At 41.8% G+C, this 21,457-nt stretch overlaps 1 protein-coding gene across 3 annotated transcripts in view; it reads left to right on the top strand.

Moving 5' to 3' along the window:
- Positions 1–21,457, top strand: part of EFCAB2 (EF-hand calcium binding domain 2) — a 157,616-nt gene that overhangs the window by 35,016 nt on the left and 101,143 nt on the right. For all 3 annotated transcript variants that reach the window (XM_025392106.1, XM_025392108.1, XM_025392104.1), the window contains exon 2: positions 16,645–16,729. In XM_025392106.1, coding sequence (XP_025247891.1) covers positions 16,645–16,729 — 85 coding nt within the window. The remainder of the gene's footprint in view (positions 1–16,644; positions 16,730–21,457) is intronic.

Below are 21,457 nucleotides of genomic sequence, written 5' to 3' on the forward strand. Positions count from 1 at the left end.
GCCTTCCTTCTTAGTTAAGATTATTTATTAATATTCCTTTTTTTTTTTAATCATTGCTGAATGCAGGAGATATAAAGATGAATTTGATATAGCTTTGAAGAATTTATTATTTAGTGGGGAAAAGACAGACACAAATAATTGCCATGTAATAATTTAATCATGATCATAATTATAGTGGTCCCTTCCTTTATCCATGGGGAATACCATACCAGGACCCCCAGCGGATGTCTGAAACTGTGGACAGTACTGAACCGTATGTATACCATGGTTTTTCCTGTACATACATACCCATGATAAAGTTTGTTTTTTGAGGCGGCATCTTGCTCTGTCACCCAGACTGGAGTGCAGTGGTGCAATCTTGGATCTCGGCTCACTGCAACCTCCGCCTCCCGTATTCAAGCAATTCTCCTCCCTCAGCCTCCTGAGTAGCTGGGACTACAGGCATGTGCCACCACACTCAGCTAATTTTTGTATTTTTAGTAGAGATGGGGTTTCACCATGTAGGCCAGTCTGATCTTGAACTCTTGACCTCAGGTGATGCACCTGCCTCAGCCTCCCAGGGTGTTGGGATTACAGGTGTGAGCCACCATGCCCAGCCAATAAAGTTTAATTTGTAAATTAGGCACAGCAAGAGCTGAATAGTAATAACCAGTGATAAAACAGATTAGTTATGACAATATACTGTAATAAAAGTTATGTGACTGGTCTCTCTCTCTCTCAAAATATCTTATTGTACTGTACTCACCCTTCCTGTGATGAAGAAGGGATGGAGTGGAATGACATGAGATTTCATCATACTGCTGAACTGCGTGCAACTTAAAACTTAAGAATTGTTTATTTCTGGAATTTTCCATGTAATATTTTTGGACCGTGGTTGACTGTGCTAACTGAAACTGTGGAAAGTGAAACTGTGGACAAGGGGAGACTACTTCATTTGTGTAATTTGTTTGATACGTGATTTTCTATTAGAATGTGTCTTCAGTGGCCGGGCCCAGTGGCTCAAGCCTGTAATCCCAGCACTTTGGGAGGTCGAGGCGGGCAGATCATGAGGTCAGGAGACCGAGACTATCCTGGCTAACACAGTGAAACCCCGTCTGTACTAAAACTACAAAAAAAATTAGCCGGGCGTGATTGTGGGTGCCTGTAGTCCAAGCTACTCGGGAGGCTGCAGCAGGAGAATGGCGTGAACCCAGGAGGCGGAGCTTGCAGTGATCAGAGATCGCGCCACTGCACTCCAGCCTGCGCCACAGAGTGAGACTCTGTCTCAAAAAAAAAAAAAAAAAAAAAGGATGTGTCTTCAGTGTCTAGTCCTAATAGATGCTCAATAAATATTATTGAATGAATGAAGAGGGGTGAGCACAGGGTACTGTGGAATCACAGAGGACAGGTGCTTGGCCCTCCCCTAGGAGGGAGGGAAGACTGGGATTATGTCAGTGGAGGCTTGGCGGAGGAGATTGCAGCAGCCTGCGGGGGAAAAAGATGAGGGGAGAGTACCAGGCAGAGAGAGGCATGAGCAAAAGTTGAGAATGGTGAGGAGGTGGAGATGGTTTGAACAGTTGGGTGTTAAATAGAGTTGTTAACAGTTAACATCTATTGAGTTTACATACATAGTATATGTTTATGTATATATGTTAAGTACTTTATATATATTTTCTCATTTAATACTTAGAGTATTCTTTTATTAAGGTATTATTCCCACTTTAGAAAAGAAAAATCCCTGTAATAGTTAGGGAAAATAGCTAACTTTCTCAAGGCCATTTAGCCTGTAAAGGATCGAGGAGGGATTTGTTTTGGGGTCTTTCTGGATGCAAAACCTGTTGCTCTTTATAAATGCCATGTTATACTAATATAGAGTGGTTCCCAAACTTCGCGGCTCATCAGAGCCCCCTGAGGACCTTTGTAAAAATACAGATTCCTGGCCATACCCCAGACCTGTTGAGTCGGAGTTTCCAGGGGCAGAGCTTATAGGTCTATATTTTGGGGGTGATTCACACGTAACGGGCCTGGTGCCGGTTCCCTCACCCTGGGGAGTTATTGCAGGTGGTGTCGAGAACAGGAGGAATAGCTGACTAGCCAGGGAGGTTTTCCTTTGTCGTGCTCCGGATCCTTGACTTGACCCTGTAGACGATGGCACACCACAGCTGCGGAGTGTAATCAGATACGCGTGTTATGCCCACCACTTTAGCAACAGTGTGAAGGATGAAGTTGAAGGCACAGGTTACAGGCAATAAGAACTTACGTCTTTAGACTGCTGTCTTGACTGATTTCGTCCTTTTTGCTCACATTCTCAAGTTTTCTAAAATTTTTTTTTCTCTTAGTTCTGCCAACCTTTCAATTCTCTTTTCCCGAGCTAATTTCTTGAAAGAAATAGTTATACTCAATGTCAGGTTTCAGTCAGTTCAAGAAATATTCCTTACTGACTGACTCTTCTTTGAGGTCATCTTTCATTAATAAATATTTGTTGAATGCTATTTGAAAGCATGGTCCTTTCTCAGATTTTGCTTTGAAATGAAACCAGGGATCATTTATTTTTTCATCACGTGATCACTCATATAACCATTTTTATTGATCACCAAGTACTCTTTATGTGTCTCCTTTATGCTAGGGCCTGGGGATACGACAGTGATGAGATGAGGCCTCTGACTTTACTGATCGAACATCTAATGGAAGGTGGAAGAAGAGACCATCACACAATTACGGTGTTATGGGGAACATAGGGTACAGTGCATTCATACCTCCTCCCCATCACTGTGTCAATCCCTTAACCATCTCTCCACCGCCAGCCTTGCTTCCTTCCAGTTAAGTTATCCTCATTGATTATACATCTAGCCAGATACTCCCTACTCTATAGATCTTCATTTGATAGCTATTGTCCTTAAGATAAAATCCAAACTCCTTCAGTGTGTCTTATTAAAAAAACTTGAGCCTATCCCCACCTTGTGTTCTCTCATTCTGTTTCATTATAGGGAAGTTAAGGAGCAAGAATTAGAACTTTTCCTCATGTTTCTTTAGTTTCTTTTCTTTCTTTCCAACACGTTCTTGCTCTGTTGCCCAAGCTGAAGTACAGTGGTGTGATCTTGGCTCACTGCAGCTTTGACTTCCCAGGCTCAAGCCATCCTCCTGCCTCAGCTTCCTGAGTAGCGGGGACTACAGGTGCACACCACCACGCCCAGCTAATTTTTGTATTTTTTGTAGAGATGGGGTTTTGCCATGTTGCTCAGGCCTTAGTTTCTTTTCTGAAAGTTTTTTTTGTTGTTGTTAGTATTTTGAATTATTTTTAAGTAAGAGAAAAAAAATAAACCTTGTTAATACAAAGAGTAATCACTTAAAAAGCACACCTAAGAATTAGTATCTCAAATTGTTGTGTAGCCGTCACCACCATCTAACTTCAGAACCTTTTTGTCACCCCAAACTAAAGCTCTGTGCCCACTGATCAATAACTTCACCTCTCCCCCTCCTCCCAGTTCCTGGAGACTACTGTTCTGCTTTCTGCCTCAATGAGTTTGAGCATTCTCGGTACTTCAGATAGGTGGAGTCATACAATAATTTGTCTTGTGTCTGACTTATTTCACTCAGTATAATGTCTTCAGGGTTCATCTGCCCTTTAAGAATGTGTCAGAACTTCCTTTTCAAGGCTTAAATAATATGCCATTGTATATGTATGCCATATTTTGTTTATCCGTCTGTTGATGGACATTTGGGCTGTTTCCACCTTCTGTCTATTGTAAAGAATGCTACTGTGAGGCCGGGCGTGGTGGCTCAAGCCTGTAATCCCAGCACTTTGGGAGGCCGAGGCGGGCGGATCACGAGGTCAGGAGATCGAGACCATCCTGGCTAACATGGTGAAACCCCGTCTCTACTAAAAATACAAAAAAAAACTAGCCGGGCGTGGTGGCGGGCGCCTGTAGTCCCAGCTACTCGGAGGCTGAGGCAGGAGAATGGCCTGAACCTGGGAGGCGGAGCTTGCAGTGAGCCGAGATCGCGCCACTGCACTCCAGCCTGGGTGACACAGCGCGAGACTCCGTCTCAAAAAAAAAAAAAAAAAAAAAAGAATGCTACTGTGAACACTGGTGTGTAAGTATCTGTTCAAGTCCCCACTTACAATACTTTTAGTTATTTACCCAGAAGTGGAATTGCTAGATCGTATGGTAATTTGATGTGTAACTTTATGAGGAACTACTCTACTGGTGTCCAAAGAAGATACTATTATTATCACCATGTGGCAAGTGGGGAGACTTGAGCATAGAGAGGTTAAGGAACTTGCCCAGGGTCTCACAGCTAGTACATGGAAAAGCCAATGGTGGCTGGCTCCAGGTCAGTGCTCTTAACCAGCAATGTATGCATACTTACTGGCCTCTTTTGTAATCTCTGTTATAATCAGTCTTATCAACAATGTCACATTATGTTTTCCTATTTGGGGAAGATTGACATCATTTGGAGGATTTTGTTGTTGTTGTTGTTTTTTGAGACAGGGTTTTGCTCTGTTGAGCAGGCTAGGGTGCAGTGGTGGAACTATTGGCTTACTGCAGCCTTTACCTCCTGGGCTCAAGTATCCTTCTACCTCAGCCTCCCGAGTGGCTGGGACTACAGGCATGGGCCACCATGCCCAGCTACATTTAAATTTTAGAATTGTACCTTTTTTGTAGAGACAGGATCTCACTATGTTGCCCAGGCTGGTCTTGAACTCCTGGCCTCAAGCAGTCCTCCCTCCTCAGCCTCCCAAAGTGCTGGGATTACAGGTGTGAGCTACCGCCTCTTTTGTTTTGTTTTTAGAGGCAGGATCTCCCTGTGTTGTCAGGCTAGACTTGAACTCCTGGGCCCAAGCTATTAGCTTCCTGAGTAGCCAGGACTATAGGTGTGTGCCATGGTGCCCAGCTTTGGATTGATTTTTTTTTTTTTACATGACAAAATTGTTATAATTCTTAATCTTAAATATTTTTTAGAATAGTTCTAGATAAATATACAGGAAACTCTAGGAATTTGTTTTCTACAAAAAAAAAATGAACAGCAAAAGTACACTGACACAGTATATCAGTAACGAATAGCCTGACTCAAAGTACTCTCATTACAAAACTTAGAATTATACCCTTTTTTTTTTTTTAAAAAAAAGATGGTGTGTTACCCAGTCTCAAACTCTTGGGCTCACGTGATCTTCCCACCTCCGCCTCCTGAGTAGCAGGGACTGTAGGCATGCACCACCACACTCAGCGAATTATACGTTTTAAAAGGATATTTTGTATATTGGCCATTTCTCTAACATTCCCAAAACTGCATGCTTTTGGCATCTATGCTATAAACTTAGACCAGAGTAGCCTTAGAAATACAGTAGAGGCTCCCCTTAATGTGTGTGCCAGATTAATATAAAATAGACATTTCTTTTCTAAAACATGCTGATTCTAAAGGCACGCAGAATAGCTTTTGCCATTCATTAAGTATGATGTTAGTTGTGAGTTTTTCATAAGTACCTTTTATCGTAATGAGGAAGTTCCCTTCTATTCCTAGTTTTCTTTTAAACAATATTCTTAAGTATTTTTTAATTGACACATAATAATTGTACATGTTTATGGAGCACAGTGTGACATTTTGATACGTGCACATAATGTGCTATGATCAAATCACTATTCCTAGTTTTCTGAGTGTTTTTATAATGAAAAGATGTTATGTATTGTCAAATACTTTTTCTATATCTATTGAGATGACACGTGGTTTTTTCCCCCTCTTCATTCTATTAATGTGGTGTATTATGTTGATTGGTTTTCATACGTTGCATTCTTGGGAGAAATCCCATTTGGTCATGGTGTATAATCCCCCATAAGGTGGCTGGATATGTTTTGCAAGTGTTTTGTTGAGGATTTTGCATTTATATTTATAATGGATGTTGGTTTGTAATTTTCTCCTTATGTCTCAGTTTTGTTTTGTTTTTATCATGTTAATACTGGCCTTATAGAATGAGTTGGGCAGTGTTTTCATCTCTTCAATTTTTGGGAAGATTTTGTGAAGGACTGGTAGATTGGTATTAATTTTTTTTTTTTTCTTAGAGCCTCACTCTGTCGCCCAGGCTGGAGTGCAGTGGTGTGATCTTGGCTCACTGTAACCTCTGCCTCCTGAGTTCAAGTTATTCTCATGCCTCAGCCTCCTGAGTAGCTGGGATTACAGGCACATGCCACCACGCTTGGCTAATTTTTGGTAGAGATGGGATTTTAATGTGTTGGTCAGGCTGGCCTTGAACTCCTGGCCTCAAGTGATCGGCCTCCCAAAGTGCTGGGATTACAGGCATGAGCCACTGGCGCCCGGCCTTATTGAACTTTTAGTAGGTTACAGGGCCTATCAGAGTTATTCTCAAGGTGTTTACGTATGGAAAGGGAGACAAATAAGTAAACTGCTAATTATCATATGGTTTGATAGACTATTATGATAGAGATAGCATGTACGCTACATGATTACATAGGAGGGTACTTAACAAAAAAACAGGAGAAGGGAAGCCTTCAGAAGGTCAGTTACTCTTAAACGTGAGTAACGAATGGGAGATAGCCGGGAAGGAGGAGAACAGTATTTCAGGCAGGAGTGTCCGTCACAAAGGCAGAGGGAAAAAGCATTATCACTGGGACACTACAGAGATTTCCTGCCTAGGGCATTTGTGTGGAAAAGTGTTAAGAGATCACATTTTTGAGACAGGTAGGAGCCTAGTTCATAAAGGGCTTTGTGCGCCTGGTTGAGGAGTCTGAATGTTAGTTTGAAAGGCCTTGCGAACTGTTGGAGGATTTTAAACCAGAGGGTCAAATGACTGAATCTGCCTTTTAGAAAGATCATCCTAGCAAAATGTGGATTGTGGTTTGATGATGGAATGGGAAGTGAGAGAAAGGAGACTAAAGGCAAAAAGGCAGGAAGTGACTACATTAATTTAGCTGGAAGTGAGAAGTGTCTATGTATGTATGTATGTATGTATGTATGTATGAAACAGAGTCTCGCTCTGTCTCCCAGCCTGGAGTGCAATGGTGTGATCTCCGCTTACTGCAACATCCGCCCCCATGTTCAAGTGATTCTCCTGCCTCAGCCTCCCAAGTAACTGGGATTACAGGCACATGCCACCACGCCCGGCTAATTTTTTTGTGTTTTTAGTAGAGGTGGAGTTTTATCATGTTGGCCAGGCTGGTTTTGAACTCCTGACCTCAAGTGATCCACCCACCTAGGCCTCCCAAAGTGCTGGGATTACAGGCGTGTGAGTGTCTAATCGTAAGCAATGACAATGGAAATGGAAGGGAAAGAACAGAGTTCAGAAGGGTTTATAAGTAAATGGCTGGGTGCACTGGCTCACGTCTCAAAAAAAAAACAACAAAAAACCCCAGACGGGTTGAAAGGTGTTGATGATCAAATCGAATTAGGAAGAGGAATTTGTTAGAATGAGAAATTGGGAGGACTGTGATCAGGGAATCAGTAGAAGATAGAGTGAGAAGGAATATGGTAGATTATGTGTCCTCAAGGGATGAACCTTAATAGAGTAGTAGTTTTTCATACGAAGGTGAAACAAGGATGCTCTCAGAAAAGTCCATGATGTGGGCCATTCTGTATGATACTATATAGCCCGGTCTCTTCAACAAGCTAATTTCATGTGTGTGGGGAGGGGTGGGGAAGGATGCAGGACTGTTTTAGTTTCAAAGAGAACAAAATAATACGTAAAAGCCAAACACAGTGCATAATCTTTGATTGGGTTTTACTATGAAAAAAATACCTATGAGACATTTAGGGACAGATGGAGACATTTGAATATGGAATAGATATTAGATGATCTTAGTGAATTTTTGTTAATTTTTAAAGATATCATAATAGCATTGGGATTATGCAGGAGAATGTCTTTATTTTTAGGAGATATGCTGAAGTATTTAGGGATGAATTATTCTGCTGTCTGCAGGTGACTTACAGACAGACTTGGAAGGAGGAATCAAAAAATGGCAAAATATTAACAATAGTTTAGGTGGTGGGTATATAGTTGTTTGTAGTACTAAGCTTTCAACTTTTCTGTATGTTTAAAAATTTCCTTCATTAGAGATGCTGGCAAAAAATATGGCAGATTAGGAGTATGGGGCTCTGAGCAGCAATGGGGAGCTCTATATTGCCAGCCTTCCTCAAGTCCCTGAGATAGGGAAGCCATGGGAGAATGAGCAGCCAGTTCTCAAAGGGACTTCAAGATGGGTAATAACTTTAGGGTAGTGCTTCTCAGCTTTTATCACTGTAAAACCTAAACATTGGCCAGACTCAGTGGCTCATGTGTGTAATCCCAGGACTTTGAGAGGCCAACGTGGGAGGATCGCTTGAGGCCATGAGTTCAAAACCAGCCTGGTCAACACAGAGTGACCTTGTCTCTACAAATAAAAACAAAAATTAGACAAAATTGGCCAGGCACGGTGGTCTGTGCCTGTAGTTCCAGCTACTCAGGTGGCTGAGGCGGGAGGATTGCTTGAGCCTGGGAGTTTGATGCTGCAGTGAGCTATGGTCTCGCCACAGCGCTTCAGCCCGGGTGACAGAGCACAACTCCGTCTCAAAAACAAACACACACAAACCCTGAGCGTGGAAAACAGTATTTGTGGCACACTGGGGTAAAACTAGATGAGCTTTGGGACTCTATGTGAGGCTTGATTATTAAAAAAATCATTATGGTAAAAAATATTTAAGAAAATAAAACAGAGTATTAGGAATTTTAAAATGATGACTCTATTTTAAAAGTTCCAAATGTATTTAAAATGTTAGTGGAACTTGAGCTTGCTTCCCAAAATGTTACTTTTTAGTATCAAACTTTTTGCTTGAAATAGTTGTACTCAATTCCTGATTTTAAAAAATCTTTAATATGAGCTCCTCAATTTTTGATCATTTACTACCAATGAGAAACTGTTCGTGCAGAAATGTAAAAGCGTTTTTCCCAACCATTAAAAAAATCAAAATTGAAATATGAACTAGGCCCCTACCTATCTCAAAAAATGTGATTTCTTAACACGTTCTCACACTTTTTTTTTTTTGAGACAGAGTCTTGCTCTGTCACCCGGGCTAGAGTGCAATGGCACCATCTCAGCTCACTGCAACCTCCGCCTCCCGAGTTCAGGTGATTCTCCTGCCTTAGCCTCCCGAGTGGCTGGGATTACAGGCGCCCACCACCACGCCCCGCTAATTTTTGTATTTTTAGTAGAGACGGGGTTTCACCATGTTGGTCAGGCTGGTCTTCGAATTCCTGACCTTGTGATTTGCCTGCCTCTGCCTCCCAAAGTGCTGGGATTACAGGTGTGAGCCACTGTGCCCAGCCGGATTATGCTTTTTTCACAGTGCCTTTGGGACTGACACTCCTGCCTGGAATATTTCAAACCAGTTGAAATTATATCATCTAAAAACTTTGCCTTTAATTAACCAATATAACTTAGAAAATTTTCTAATAATCCAAATGATTTTTTAATCCAGTTGAACTATCTCATATCGATTATTTCAAAGTAATAAAGATTGAATTTATATATGATGCACATGTTTTTTGTTTGTTTGTTTTTGAGACGGAGTCTCGCTCTGTTGCCCAGGCTGGAGTGCAGTGGTGCGATCTTGGCTCACTGCAACCTGTGCCTCCCAGGTTCAAGTGATTCTCCTGCCTCAGCCTCCTAAGTAGCCGGAATTACAGGTGTGTGCCACCACGTCCAGCTAATTTTGGTATTTTTAATAGAGACGGGGTTTCACCTTGTTGGCCAGGCTGCTCTCACACTTCTGACCTCAAGTGATCCGGCCACCTCGGCCTCCCAAAGTGCTGGGATTACAAGCATGAGCCACTGTGCCCAGCCTCTCATGCATGTGTTTTTAGGGCCACACATCAAGCTTGGCTGCTACTAAAAGGGCATATCAGTTGCGGAGGCAGGGAGGTAGCCCATAGGATGTGAAGATAAAGATCTGTGACTGCTTCCTAGAGCATGAACCCTGTCAGTTTGAAGAAGTTGCAGTGCACACTGGAATGAACACTATGCTCTTTGGGCACCTGGAACATCAGTGTCTCCAGGAGCTCTCTGATGGGTGATGGTGCATTCTGCATCTGGCCTCTGAAGGAGAGGACCACGTGATATGGCAGTGTGGAGCAGTGGGTGCCTGATGGCATTTGTTGTCTTGCTGCTCTGCAGACCAGGGGGCCTGCCATCGGATCCTGTCCTGCCCTGGTCCCCCTGTGGGAAGCTCTGGAATAGACTGCTTTCTGGGGCCCGACTTCATCTGGCCACACTGAGAGATGAGAGATAAGAGGTTCAGTATTTTGGGGTGCCCCTTTAATCCATCCACTTGACAGGCTGAGTATCCCTTTTTCAAAATGCTTGGGACCAGAAGTATTTTGGATTTCTAATTTTTTTTGGATTTTGAAATCTTTGCATATACATAATGAGATATCTTGGGAAAGGGATTCAAGTCTAAACACAAAACTCATTTATGTTTCATGTAAACCCTATGGACATAGCCTGAAGGTAATTTTATGCAGTATTTTAAATAATGTGTAGATGAAACAAAGTTTCTATACATAGAACCATCAGAAAGCAAAAGTATCACTATGTCAGCCACCCCTGAGGACAAGCTGGCTGTTTGGCGTCAGCATCATTCCTGACCCTAAACTGATAGGAATTGATGTTGATAAGCAATCATCTTCCTACACTTATTCACACAGAAGTACTTAGCAGTAAAAAATATGAAGTACCGTTCACGAAGTGAAAAAATAATGTGTTCAAGGTAATGAAGCAGCACAGTAGCATCACCACAATACCTGCGTCAGCTGTTAGTAACAGCAAACGCCGGACTTTCAGTCTCTGCCTGCAATGCTGTGTTTTGATTAGAAGGTTGCTGTATACTGTCCAGGTTGAGTGATCCTTATCTGAAATGCCTGGGACCTCAAAATGTTTTGGGTTTTGGAGCATTTTGGATTTAGGATTTTCAGATTAGGGATGGTTAACTTGTATTGCAATGTCCAGTGGGTGAGGATTCCTGAATTAGGGTAGTCCTAGATTTCAGTTAAGGCATTAATTATTCCTGATAGATGATAGTTCGGAAAAAGAGGCTCGATGATCAAGTGACTTTGGAATACGCTGTGTTGAACAAAGTTAAGTTTCATGATTGTAGAACATTCCAAAGACTTTAATATACTAATACACACTATAAATGACCATATAAAACCACATATAAATATTATATATAAACCATAATATTCAGAGTTTTGCAGACATTTTTGATCACTGAAGCCCTTTATTGAGAAGCTCTGGCCAGACACGGTGGCTCATGCCTATAATCCCAGCACTTTGGGAGACTGAGGGAAGTGGATCACGAGGTCAGGAGTTCAAGAGAAGCACCTTGAGGAATGAGTATTAAACAGAACACAGTTTAGAAAATATATTGATGAGAGGTTATTAAAAATTCGTGCCTTAAAGGCTGTAAGTGCACTTTAATCAGAGTGCCAGAGTGTTTTGTTCACATGTTTTTAATTATTGGAATGCACACTTTAAAAAATATGCAAATAAAAAGTTTGAAAACTAAAAAATAAAGTTTGTGCCTGTACTTTAGAGATGGAAGGATAAAATTATAAATGATAAGTTTTACCTATTTCAAAACAAAGGCAGCATTATACTTATTGGTAAAAGACTAGTGTTCCAGATTATTAAATAATAATAATGTTTTTATAAAATGGATTATTATCACTTTATGCATTTATGTTGCTTTGGTAGTGCTGGCCAGTGCCTTAAGTCATGACAGAGAAATAAGATACCATAAGAAGATAATACAAAAAGTATTATTAGAAAATATAAAATAATCAACGGAAAGATTTTAATTAATACATTTTTTCAGGAAATAGATATATAGTCAATAGCAAAAATTCAATTTTTACCTCAAACACTTGAAATGACAGGATTCTAAAAATATTTCATCACAATATCTACAAAAAAAAATACTCAGGCATCATCTTGGAGGATTGTGTGTGGCTTACATGATGAACCTCAAGATATGTAATATTTAATTTAGCGATCTATAAAGGGATATATATATCTAAATATACATCTCTTAGATGTGAAAACTAAATATTCTAAAATGTTAATTCTCAATGTATAGCTGATTGCAATAGCAATAAAACTTTCAATGGTATTTCATTTGGAATTTCTAAATTGTATATGGATTTCTGTATTTCCTTTGGAATAAGAAGTTGGTATTGATGAACATTTCTAAAAAGAGGCTAATAGAGTGGCATTAAATAAAACACTATGGTAATGGCACAAGACTAGAAATACAAATCAGAATAGAATCAGTAGAATGGACAATTGATAGAATTAATCTCAATCACATAAAAGATGATAATACATGATGAAGTGCAAGGAAAGGAATCAAGCACTTGGTAAATAGGAAAAGCTAACCTTTCACTTTGAATCACATCAAAATAAACCAGATGAATTATTCAGTGTGTTGTCCAGTGTCAAAAATAAAAACAAAAAACAAAAAAACCACAGTAAATCTATCTGTAAATTGTTGAAGAAAATCGAATTAAGTACTTGCTAGACCTCTAGAAAAAGGACGATTTTTCTTTCTGTCCCTTTTGGGCCTTTCACAGGATAAGTTTCTAAACTTTAAAGTATGAGAAGAAATCTCAACAGATGTGACTACCTAAAAATAAAGGATAATGTACTTTTAAAATGACCTTAAATTTAAAAACCAAACATCAGCTTTGTGCAGTGACAGCGTCGTAACCAGAGAGATTTTCCCAAGATCCTGTTATGGCTAATAAGAACCTTGCTAGTTCAGCTGTGTTCAACTCGTTGAATTTCAACGAGATAAGACAAATGTACAAAGATGAATTGGGCAGGATTCTTCAATAAAGAATTGATTATTGATTATAATAATGAAAAATCAGAAACAACCTAAACATCCACAATTGGGGGTTGATTAAATAGATTTTGATAAAGCTCTATAATGGAATATTAAGCAGTCGCTAAAAATAATAAGGTAATGCATATTTATTGAGAATGAAAGGTCCAATTTATTGCTGAGTGAGAAATTAGATTAGAGAACAACATTAAAAGTAGTTAACTCTGGACCGGGCACGGAGGCTCACACCTGTAATCCCAGCACTTTGGGAGGCTGAGGCAGGTGGATCATTTGAGGTCAGGAGTTTGAGACCAGTCTGGCCAGTATGATGAAACCCCATCTCTACTAAAAATACAAAAGTTAGCTCGGTGGTAGTGGTGCGCACCTGTAGTCCCAGCTACTCCAGAGGCTGAGGCAGGAGAATCGCTTGAGCCTGGGAGGTGGAGGTTGTGGTGAGTCGAGATCATGCCACTGCACTGCAACTTGGGCAACATGGCAAGACTCCATCTCAAAAAGCAAAAAGAAAAAAAGAAAAGAGTAGTTAACTCTGGGTAGAATTTGAAGTGATTTTAACTTAAACTTTCATCTGTGTCTTTTTTTCTCCAGTAATTGTGTATGATTTTGATCATCAGAAAGGAAATGGAGCTGTTTTCACTTTAGAAAACAAGTGCAAACAACTGACCTGGAAAATTGTTTGCAGTGACTTCGACATAGGGTTAAGTCTTTATTATTCAAACAGCTCACGCTAATTGTTAAGAAATAATCGAAGACCCCCGTAGGGTTGAGCAGAGAACATGAATAGACAGTTCATAACATAGGAAACACAGATGGTAAACAAACATATGGATCATTATTGAGATTCACTTGTAATCAAAGCAGTGTAAATTTAAATAATGAGGTAACATTCTTTGTTGTTAAATTAGCAAAAGTTCATTGCTGTGTTATTTATAATAAAGAAAAAATAATATCAATAAATTGTGGTATATTCTTTTGGTACTGTTAAAAATGGAAGGTTGTGTAAATTATGTTGTAACCTGGAAAAATATAACATTTAGGTGAAGTAATTAAGGAGTTAAGATTTTATACTGTAAGTACTAACAGGTGGGATGGGGTGGAGTAAGGTGTGGTGGGGTGGGGTGGAGTGAGGTGAGGTGGGGTGGGGTGGAGTGAGAGGGAGGTGGGGGGGGTAGGGTGAGGTGAGGTGGGGTGGGGTGGAGTGGAGTGAGGTGCGGTGGAGTGAGGTGAGTGGGGTGCGGTGGAGTGAGGTGAGTGGGGTGGGGTGGAGTGAGGTGAGATGGGGTGGAGTGAGGTGAGGTGGGGTGGGGTGTGGGGGGAGAAGAGCAGGGTTGTTCAAGTGAGGAACATCTGAGTTCAGTCCAGCTCTGCCACTCAATAAGTCTGTGATCTTGGGCAAAAGGTGCTTAGCCTCTCTGAGCTTTGGTTTATTTTTTCTCTATGGTTGTAAAAGTATATACAGTACCTGACGTAGAACCTGGTGTGTAGTGTTTATTCAGTACATATTTGTTGAATGAATGAATGGTATTCAGTGCTATATATAAAAACAGATGTATGAAGAAAGATTGGAAGAAAATACAGCAAAATGATGAGTGGTTATATTGGGGGAAGAGAATGCGAGTGATTTTAAAATTTCCTATTTTCTGTTTGGTGGTATTATATTTCTAATTGAAATAATTACCTAAACTCATGCCTAATGTCTTTCTTTCTGGGCGTCCTACTGTATTTACTGTTTGATACATCGTGAGACCTTTTTCTTTTCTTTGAGACAAGGTCTAGCTCTGTCGCCAGGCTGGCGTGCAGTAGTGTGATCCTGGCTCACTGCAGCCTCGACCTCCTGAGCTCAAGCAGTCCTCCCGCCTGGGCCACCAAAGTGCTGGACTGCAGGCATGGGCTGCCATGCTTAGCACAATTTTAAGACTTAATTACATTATTTTCCTTTATTCTTTCACTCAGCCAAACACCTTGGAGTTGGCTTTGACCCTTTTCTTTCTATATCAGCAAATCTTGCTGGCTCTGCTCTTTAGAATATATACAGAATCAGCCGGGCGCGGCGGCTCACGCCTGTCATCCCAGCACTTTGGGAGGCTGAGGCGGGTGGATCACGAGGTCAGGAGATCAAGACCATCCTGGCCAACATGGTGAAACCCTGTCTCTACTAAAAATACAAAAAATTAGCCGGGCGTGGTGGTATGCACCTGTAGGTCCAGCTACTCAGGAGGCTGAGGCAAGAGAATCGCTTGAACCCAGGAGGCGGAGCTTACAGTGAGCCGAGATTGAGCCACTGCACTCCAACCTGGGCAACAGAGAGAGACTCCATCTCAAGGAAAAAAAAAAAAAGAATATATCCAGAATCCTGACATGTCTCACCACCTGCTACCATTCTGGCCCACGTCTCTCACCTGGAGTACTGCGGTGGCCTCCTGCCTGGTCTCTCTGCTTCCACCCCTGTCGTAATAGCCAGAGTGATGAGTGATGATCAGCAGACCACTCAGAGTAAAAGCCAAAATCCTTAAAGTAGCCTACAGGGCTTTTTTTTTTTTTTTTGAGATGGAGTTTTGCTCTTGTTGCCCAGGCTGTAGAGCAATGGCGCAATCTCGGCTCACTGAAACCTCCGCCTCCCAGATCCAAGCAATTCTCCTGCCTCAGCCTCCAGAGTAGCTGGGATGACAGTTATGCGCCACCACGCCCAGCTAATTTTGTATTTTTAGTAGAGACGGGGTTTCACCCTGTTGGCCAAGCTGGTCTCGACCTCCTGACCTCAGGTGATCCACCCGCCTTGGCCTCCCAAAGTGCTGGGAATACAGGTGTGAACCACTGCGCCTGGCCAAGGCCTCTTGACAATGTATTCCTCACCTTCAGACTCATACCTTTCTGATCTTATTTCTTACTCTTTTGCACTTACTGTTCTCTCTGCCTGAAAACTCTGCAGTTGTTCATAAGGCTGGCTCCTTCTCTGCTTCAGGTATCTGCCCAAGTGTCACCTTACCGCAGAGGCAGGCCTGTCTCAGACCTCCGTATCAACCCGTTCTCCCCACCCACGCCCCACCCAGCATCCCTCATGTCCCTACCCTGTTTATTCCTTCCTCCATTTTTCATTTGCCTTACTATGTATTTTATCAAATATTACGAGCTTATATATCTTTCCCAATAAAAGCAGCTCTATAGAGGCAGGGATTTTTTTTTTCTATTTTGTTCCTTGCCATAACCTTACCACATAGTAAGTACTAGGTAACTATTTATTGAATATATATATGAGTGTTTCATATATGTAAGTCATAGTCCAAAACTAGTTTGAAAGCTCTTTGAGAAAATGTCATGTTGGTTTTTATGCATATCTTCCCACAACTCTGCAAGCATAGAATAAGGCAAGGTAGGCAGGGAACACTACGGATAAGCAAACAGTATCTGTTGTGTTGGATTCACTGTGCCTCTCAGGCGAGGACTCTACCCAGAGGACTTGAGAGAGAGGCCGCTGCTGGAAATATTCTATCACCGTGATTGGAGTGGTTCCATGAGTATGTGTGTGTGTAAACACTTAATTAAGCTGTGTACTTAAGATCAGTGCACCTTTACCATATGTACATTATGCCTCAGAAAAAATGTTTACAAACACAATATATCCTTTGACATCTCCAGAGGAAGTTAAACATGCTAAATGATACATAAAGATAAGGAAAGAGTTCTTCATATGCTTGCTTATTAAGATTGCTAGTCTGGTTATTAGAATTTTTGTTTTCAAAGCTAAAGTAAAATAATTTTTATTTACTTTGTATTTTGCAGAGATAATAGTAGCAGAATTTCACAAAAAAATCAAGGAAGCATTTGAAGTGTTTGACCATGAGTCGAATAATACAGTGGATGTGAGGTTTGGAAATTTTTTTGGTTACACTTCTAAATTACTGACACAAGTCATAAGATACAAGAGAGCTATTTTCTTTTTACACTGTACCTTGGATTTATTATGCTGTTTTAAGTATTTATTTTCCATGCTCTGTAAAAGGTCTTTGCTAGCTATTGCTTTGATAAGTACTGTTTCTTATTCTTCATACTCTGGTAGAAAGAATATACTGTATTCTCATTGCCTGTTCCAACCTATAAATTGTAAACTGTGAGTGAGATGAACTGTATTTCAGTTTTAGTGCTTGGCGCATATTTGGCACTCAGGAAGTAGTCGAGTGAAGGAACGCCATTTGCTTTGTAAAACACATAAAGATGTATTATAAGGCCACGAATAGGATATTGCAAGGAAACATTAATAATGCCTATGCGATGGCACACTCCCCCTGTAAAATAGCAAAAAGAACCCAAACAGAAGAACATGAAACGACAAGAGAAGACATGAATACTGCTGGGTCTGAAAGGGAGGACACAGCATGAGTCTGAAACAAAACAAACAAAAAAACCCCTTAAAAGACAGAAGAGATTACACACGCTAATAAGAATTGTAGGGTTTGTGCCACACACATCAAAGAAAGGCAGTGAAGCTGGGTGCGGTGGCTCACACCTGTAATCCCAGTACTTTGGGATGTCAAGGTGGGCAGATCACCTGAGGTCAGGAGTTCAAGACCAGCCTGAACAACATGATGAAACTCCATCTCTACTGAAAATACAAAAATTAGCCAGGCATGGTGGCGGGCGCCTGTAATCCCAGCTACTTTGGAGGCCGAGGCAGAAGAATCACTTGTACCCCGGAGGCAGAGGTTGCAGTGAGCCAAGATCACGCCACTGCACTCCAGCCTGGGCGATAGAGCGAGACTGTCCCCCCCAAAAAAAAAAAAAAAAAAAAAAAAGGGCAATGAAACCATTCTTTAGGAGGCCAGGCTAAATGAGGGTTATTTGATGAGATTGCAATCTCAAGACCAGGGCCTAGTAAAGAGGCCAGCACAGCAGTGGGAAGTGGTTTGAAAACGGTTCTGGAAAGGAACTGTTTGAGGCTTATAAACCAGTGCCATCAGAGGTGCAGCACCACATAGCTCTGGTGGCTCTGGTCACATTGCATTCTGTGGGAATGACACTGGAATACTAGGCCTTCCTGTGGGTACCCCAGTAGAAAATGAGTGGGTGGGGTGCTAGTGGTGGGGGTAGGGTTGGGGAGGGGGTGCAGCAGGCAGCCCTGGCCTGCAATTTGAATAACTAAGCACATGAATGACAAGTGCCTTGACCTCAGACCTCTCCTTGAAGGGTTCTCCTGGGGGCAGGGGATAGAGGTATTGTTAGAGAAGTCAGGGAAAGTATGGCGTTATGAGAGAGAGGGGAGTGAGAGAAAAGAAACCAGCATTTGCTTAAGGCTTGCCATCTAACACACTACCTGTAGTTGGGTGCTAGAGGCTTCATGTGGATTACCTCATTTTAATCTTTTTATTTGTGGGTTAAGGGTTGGCATCTCCGGTTTCTGGAGACAAGGAGAAGGTAAATAGTTTGCTCCATGTCACACCAGGGTTTTTCTAACTCCGAGTCTCTTGCTATGCTACATGACCCACACTCCCACCCCTACCTACCCTTTAAAGACATCGGGGCTTCTCTTCTGCATTCAGGCTTCCTGACAGTAGCCGTGAAAAGAACATCTCTGGATCCTGAGAGCAACGAGGCCAGGCCTCTTATGGTAAAAGGGCCAATTCAGTAAAAGTAAACATGTTTATGGGCTGAATCTTTTTTCCACTGAAAGTTAAAATAACTTTACCGAGGCCCTGAGGGAAAGTAGATGTTCTTACAACTTAAAGGGTCTGCTTTATTAGTTAAAGATGGTTACTATGAACATTGTTATTGTTTTTAGCATTAAAATATTGATGCTGAGTGTATTTGAGGAGGGACAACATGAATGAATATAGCTTCTTGATCATTATTCCTGTGTTAATTTGTATAGCACTTTAAAGTTATAATGAATGTTCTCATGCTGCTGGTATCATTACCATCCACTCTTTTTTAAAAATTCGTTTAAAGATAGGGTCTTACTCTGTCCTCCAGGCTGGATTACAGTGGCTTGATCATAACTCAGCGTGTGTGACCTTGAACTCCTGAAGTGATCCTCCTGCCTCAGCCTCCCAAGCAGCTAGGACTATAGGCACTCGCTACCACGCCCAGCTAATTATTATTTCTTGTAGTGACAGGGGTGTTGCTACGTTGCCCAGGCTGGTCTTGAATTCCTGGCCTCAAGTGATAGGCCCTCCTCAGCCTCCCAAAATGTTAGTATTACAGGTGTGAGCCACTGCACTTGGCCACTCTTTATGAATTGGAAACTAAGCTTTGGGAGGCTGAGGCAGGTGGATCACCTGAGGTCAGGAATTTGTGACCAGCCTGCCCAACATGGTGAACCCTCATCTCTCCTAAAAATAAAAAAAGTTAAAAAAAAAAAAAAATTAGCTGGGTGTGGTGGCGGGCACCTGTAGTCCCAGCTGCTTGGGAGGCTGAGGCTTTAGAATCTCTTTAACCTGGGGGGTGGAGATTGCAGTGAACTGAGATTGCGTCACTGTGCTCCAGTCTGGGCAACAGAGCGAGACTCCATCTCAACAAAGCAAACAAACAAAAAAGAAAATGTAAGGATGGAGAAGCCAAAAGACTTGCCCAAGATCACACAATAGGTTAGCAACGAAGTTGGAACTCAAGTTCGCTGCTTCTTTGGGGCAGCGCTTTCCAGTTTGTGTACCCCGCAGGGGCGGCTCTGAGAATGCAGGATGAGTGAGGTCTGGCCCTGCCTTTCCCAGCGCGTTTTCTCGGTTTGTAAAAGCGGTTGATCTATCGAGAATGTATTTTGGCTGATTAAAGCGAAGGTCTAAATAGACTTTTTTTTTTTTCAAGTTACCAGTTTATTCTACTTACTTCTGGAATTGTTAGGCCTTCTTTATAATATGCAACATTTTATAGAAGGGGTCTAATTTGGCACATATCTTATGTGCTGTACCACTTTACCTTCAATGCTCTATTAACTGTTGTCAGTTTATAAAATGATTTAATGTCTGATAGTTTAATATCCTTCTTTTTAAACATTTTAATTAAGGATTGAAGGCAGTATTCTGTGTAAGAACTGAGGAAAGTACATAAAAAAGAATGAAATCCTGTCATTTGTGGCAACCTGAGTGAGCCTGGAGACATTATGTTAACCAAAATAAGTCAGGCACGGAAAGAGAAATGCCGCATGATCTCGCTCCTATGTGGGAGCTAAAACCAAACAAACAAACAAACAAACAAACAAACCAAAAAACTGAGTTCCTGAAAGTAGAGAGTAGAGCTGTGTGTCAGAGGAGAGGAAATACGGGGAGAGGGACTGGGGAGGCTGGTTAATGGATGCAGAATTACAGCTGGATTGGTGGAAGGAGTTCTATTGTTCTGCCGCAGTAGAGGGTGACTCTGGTTAACTCTCATTTATTTTCCAAAAATACAAGAGAGGATTTTGAATGTTCACAAGGAAATGATCAATGTTTTAGGTGGTGGAGATGCCAGTTACCCTGATTTGATCATTACACTTTGTATAAAGCATTGACGTATCACTCTGTATATCTCAGAAATCTGTACAATTATTATTTGTCAACTAAAAATAAAAGGGAAAAAGCAAGGATTGAGTGGTGTAAAGAAGTGTTTTTCAGGCCAGGTGCAGTGCCTCACGCCTATAATCCCAGCACTTTGGGAGGCCAAAGTAAGGGAGGAGACCACCTCTCATATCGTCTTATGCCCAGTTTCTGCCTCCAAAGAAAGAAGTAGTAAAAACTAAAAGGCAGAAATGAAATCCACAGGCAGACAGCCTGGCACCGCACCCTGGGCCTGGTAGTTAAAGATCGACCCCTGACCTAATCGGTTCTGTTATCTATAGATTACAGACATTGTATGGAAATACACTGTGAAAATCCCTATCTTGTTTTATTCTGATCTAAAATCTAATTACCGGTGCATGCAGCCCCCAGTCACGTACCCTCTGCTTGTTCAATCAATCACGACCCTCTCACGTGAACCCCCTGAGAGTTGTGAGCTCTTAAAAGGGACAGGAGTTGCCCACTCGGAGAGCTCAGCTCTTGAGACAGGAGTCTTGCTGATGCCCCCGGCCAAATAAACCCCTTCCTTCTTTAACTCGATGTCTGAGGAGTTTTGTCTGCCGCCCATCCTGCTACAGAAGCAGGTGGATCACCGGAGGTCAGGAGTTCGAGACCAGCCTGGCCAACATGGTGAAACCCCATCTCTACTAAAAATACACAGATTAGCCAGGCATGGTGGCGTGTGCCTGTAATTCCAGCTACCAGGGAGGCTGAGGCAGAAGAATCACTTGAACCCAGAAGGCAGAGGTTGCGGTGAGCCAAGATCACACCATTGCACTCCAGCCTGGGTGACAGAGTGAGACTCCGTCAAAAAAAAAGAAAGAAAGAAAGGTCTTTGAATGGAGGGAGAGATATATAATGACTCAGTGGGGGCAGGACAGAGAGAGCCATTCCTGGAGAGCCCCCCAGGCACTGGCTGTGCCTCCCCTAGCTGCTTTATCCCTCAGGTGGAGGTTTGGTGTTACTTCCTGTGTAGGGCTGATCTAGGCCCCCTTGAGAGGTCTAGGTCTAGAGTTTTGTGGTGGCTACTCTCCCTTTCCCTTATCTCTGCTTTGCACAAATTGGAATAT

This window comes from Theropithecus gelada, chromosome 1 (genome assembly GCF_003255815.1).
Source record: "Theropithecus gelada isolate Dixy chromosome 1, Tgel_1.0, whole genome shotgun sequence".
NCBI lineage: Eukaryota > Metazoa > Chordata > Mammalia > Primates > Cercopithecidae > Theropithecus > Theropithecus gelada.